The sequence below is a fragment of the Empidonax traillii genome, unplaced genomic scaffold (genome assembly GCF_003031625.1).
Source record: "Empidonax traillii isolate 1590-97213 ecotype Southwest subspecies unplaced genomic scaffold, ASM303162v1 scaffold576:size640842, whole genome shotgun sequence".
NCBI classification, from domain to species: domain Eukaryota; kingdom Metazoa; phylum Chordata; class Aves; order Passeriformes; family Tyrannidae; genus Empidonax; species Empidonax traillii.
The window spans coordinates 401074-405175 of NW_020955769.1; the positions used below are offsets into that span (position 1 = coordinate 401074).

Genomic DNA, 4102 nt, shown 5'->3' on the forward strand with positions numbered 1-4102 from the left:
TAACATCAGGAAAAAACAAAAAATAGAAAAATTCTTTTATATTGGAATGATGACATTGAGAGGTTTCAAGTTACGACTGCAACAGAACTGGTTATTTCAATACTACTTGTTGAAGGAACCATAGTTAAGGTCTAAAAAAGATAGAGTAAATTTGCCTTTTTTTACAATACCTCGTTTTATTCCAACTAATAGTAGCTTTTTAAGTTACTCTTAACTCTTCCAAAACCTTATTTCATTAAAATAAACAGACTCTAAGGAAAGTCTTGAAAATTTAAAAACATAAGCTCTCCTTTCTCCCTCCACCCCCACAGTGCCAAATCACACAAATATTTGTGTATCATCTTGTAATTTTACAACAGAAAAAAATTAACTTTATCAGAAGAAACTCCTTCTGGAGTTTCAGAAGAACTGCAGAATAGAAGACAAGAACTTTTCTTCTTATTAAACAGAAACAGAATTACAGAAACAACCAAAAAAAAAAAAATCCCAAACCAGTAAAACCAAAATAAAAGATGCTTTGCCCAATGCCTTGTCTGCTGTCTGGGAAGTGCTGGGTACTCTGCTAAGCTCAGAACATGAGGGATGGGCTGTTTTGATGTCTCGGAATCAAAACACTCCCATTTCTGAGGTACACAAATGTAAGTTTTTTTACAGTGCTAATATGAACATATCAGTCACACTGAGACAAATCAAAGACCCAGTAACTTGTTTGTGACTATGGTCTGTAGGAAAAGAGCACAAGAAAGGACTTACACTTTTTTCAACATACCATTCCATTGACCCATGGCTTTGGAAAACAGCCAGAGAAATACATGCATCATTTTGCTGAACAACCTTTGGCAATCTTTATTTCCCATGTGTTTGTTTAATGAAGTGATGCTGAACCTAAGACCTATAATCTACAAGTCAAAATTCATTTTTTTGTTAAAAAATGCTGAAAAACCTTCAAAGTTTAATAAAAATGCTGATCCTTTTAAAATTTTATCAGTTCCCCCAAGACAAATTATAAATCATGAACTATGACAGGATTTTAATTAAAGTTAAAAATTATTTACAATATTAAATAATACCAAAAAAAATTCAGAAAGACAAAGCTAAAAGATGCCAATGGGAAACCATCAATAACAATTCCTAAGATTTTACACAAAAGCAATGACCTTACAATAAGAAAATAATATGCAGCAATTAAAATTAGCCTACCAATGAGCTACTGACGATTTAACATTCAAGGGCTGTAAGTAAAAAGAAACAAGGTATTCTATATCAACCTTTCCTTTTCATTTTTTATCCATTCTATATAATAGAGGTTATTAAAAAATAATCCTACAAAATAGCAAATTACAATTCAGACATTCTGAAAGCCACATCATCCATACAGGAGCTATGCTGGCAGTGGAACTCTGTAGTTCAAGGATGTACCAAAATTCCATAAACTTCAAGAACAAGGTTTGATGGGTATATTTACACAAGAGATTCTTGATTAGCAAATAAATGAAGCACTGAAGTGAGGAAAACCTGATTACATAAAGACAGTGAAAGAAGAGAAGAAACCCATGCACAAATCCTAAAGGAGATGCCAACAATGTCGTTTCAATAATCTAACAAAAACACAAAACCTTTTACTGCACTTACCAGCAAAGCATTTGGAACAGAGATTCATAGTCTTGCTGGACCTGGGCAAAAAATAAAAAAAAAAAATAGAGCTAAAAAATTCATTATATTTCTAATCAATAGAGGGAAGTTTTTTGGGGAATGGAAAGGGCACAAAGAGGATAAGAACTTATATGGCTAAGAATCAAAGATCAGTGGCTAGAAATGGCTGAACTAGAAACAGAGTCAAGGAAGAGACTTAGTATGGTAATCTCTTTCCAATTTATAGAGTTTTCAAAACGTGATTTCCACATGTTTACCTCATCTATGAAAATAAGCTTCCTTTACCATTCAACGTACACGTTACACATTCATCATTCAAATCTTTCTACTGCAATATGATGATAGACAGGAAGCACCAATACATTCCACTTGAATATTAGACTTCCCTTGGCAACAGCTCTGCAGTCCTGACAAATCCTGAATACAATACAGCCATGGAGAGATGAAAGTACTGTACTTATAAGGACACAGACAGATGTGCTCTTGGAAGTCTAGTTGGAATGGCTTAAGTAGTTATTACCTCAAGCTGTTCATTACTACCCTCAGCTGCATTCAGCAGTAATTTAAAATAACCTGTCTGGCTCTGCACTGACATGGACTAGGACAGTTCACATGATCCATTAGGCTCAGCTTTGAGGGCAACAACCTTCAGCTGAGAGAAAAACAGCTGGAGAACAACAGCAATATCTAAAGCCTCCCAGATGTCTCCAAAGTTGTCTAAGCAATCACGCCACAAGTGTTCAAACCTCAGAAACTCAGTATGCTCACAGAAAAAAAAAAAAAAAAGGGAAAAAAACCCCCCACGTATACAGCTATAGACCTCCCTAAGGCTACCACGAAAATACCCAGAGCAATACATTATGGGAGAACAAGTTTCTCCATTTTGTAAAAGTTCTCTTCTAACATCACATCTCCTTCATAAAGTGACCTGTAGAATAGCCTCGAAAGCGTTGAAACGTCTTTAAGTAAGAACAATCCAGTTTCTGTGCACACCAGCCAATATCTGATTTGTTCAGCGATCCTGAACCAGCTCTGCCATTACATGTAAGTATTAAAGCTGTCCTGAGCAGGTCTGAAAGTACCTACTGACAGGCACGACGGACTTTTTTGACTCCTCAGGGCAGCTCTAGCTGGAATATATAATTTAGCCAAATTAATTGCATCTTTATCTTTAGAAATATGCATACACAAAAACAACTGAGACAACCAAAACAATTGTTTTCTACTTCCAGCCAAACATGGTTAGAATTCTGAGAGGAGATCAGTGCCCTAACAACACATAAATTATAAAACACTGCTTGCTATCTTGAGAGAAAAAATCTGACAATTTTTTGAAAGCAATTATATCACAAATGAACACATGTATCAGAATTATAGAATTTTTTCCTGCCCACAGAGTTTGTAGAGGGTTATTTTGAATAGCTTTCCACTAAAAAAGTAAATCCAGACTTGGTCAATCATATCTTAACATCAGGCACATCGAAACACTGAAGATGCTTTTCAATTCATGCACATTTGAAAGCTGGTTTACATCAGGCTCAAGAGTTCTAAAAGAACACAGATCACTGCAGATTTGAGACATAACCACTTGCCAGCTATAGCAAGAGCCACAGACACATGAAAGTTAGTTTTAAATGCAAACAGTATGTGCACGGGAGAAAAGTTAATTCCCTGGAAAAGAAAAGCAGATCAGCATTTGTAGCCATTCGAGTGTATCATCAGATTGGTAGATACCCAAAGATTCAGTATCTGCACACATTATCTACCTTCAACAGAACTGCAATTAAAACCAGCATGGTGAGTCAACACCCACAGCATTAGTGTGCTGCAGTTAAGTACTCACTGCTTATGGGTTAGACCTTCTGTAGTAGCTCAATACGTCAGGCAGGAGCTTCTCTGCAAAGCCATTAAACCCCAGGGACAGCAAAGAAAAAGAAAGGCAGAGTTCAGCTGCTTCATACTGATGACATTAGAACGGGCAATGACAAATGTCTTCAGTGGTATAACCAACCATCTCAGTTGTTAAATATCAATCCAAAGTCTCATATAATATTTACTTAAAAGCACACCAACAATGGAAAACACAAATGCAAACACAACATACAGCTATGTGAAAAACAGAAAAAAACCTGCCATTTACTCTTAACACACAAACCCCCCAAGATTTTCCAGAAGGGCAGCACTATTAGACAAATGATCTTGTGAGCTAAATTACTTCAGCTCACTGTTACAGTTTCAAGGATCACTTTCTCTCCAATCTTTTTATATGCTGCCTTTTCAGGGCATCCAAGTCAGTCTCAGGCTGCTACCTACCATGAGAATCTAGAGTGTTTTTTCTCTTAGTTTCTTTTACACAGCCACTTATGTGAGGGCAGATACATCACCATTAAACTAGAACTAAGAAGAGACCATTTTTATATAGAGACAGAGTCACAGCACTGATCACCAA

At 36.1% G+C, this 4102-nt stretch overlaps 1 protein-coding gene across 3 annotated transcripts in view; it reads right to left on the reverse strand.

The window, feature by feature from the left end:
* Positions 1 to 4102, reverse strand: part of ZFAND3 (zinc finger AN1-type containing 3) — a 141322-nt gene that overhangs the window by 100168 nt on the left and 37052 nt on the right. Inside the window, exon 1 of one of the 3 annotated variants that reach the window (XM_027898067.1) lies at positions 1633 to 1673. The exons of the other annotated variants lie outside the window; for them this stretch is intronic. Within the exon in view, the coding sequence (XP_027753868.1) occupies positions 1633 to 1660 (28 nt within the window). The 5' untranslated portion in view covers positions 1661 to 1673. Of the gene's footprint in view, positions 1 to 1632; positions 1674 to 4102 lie in introns of those variants that run through there. 3 annotated transcript variants of the gene reach the window in all.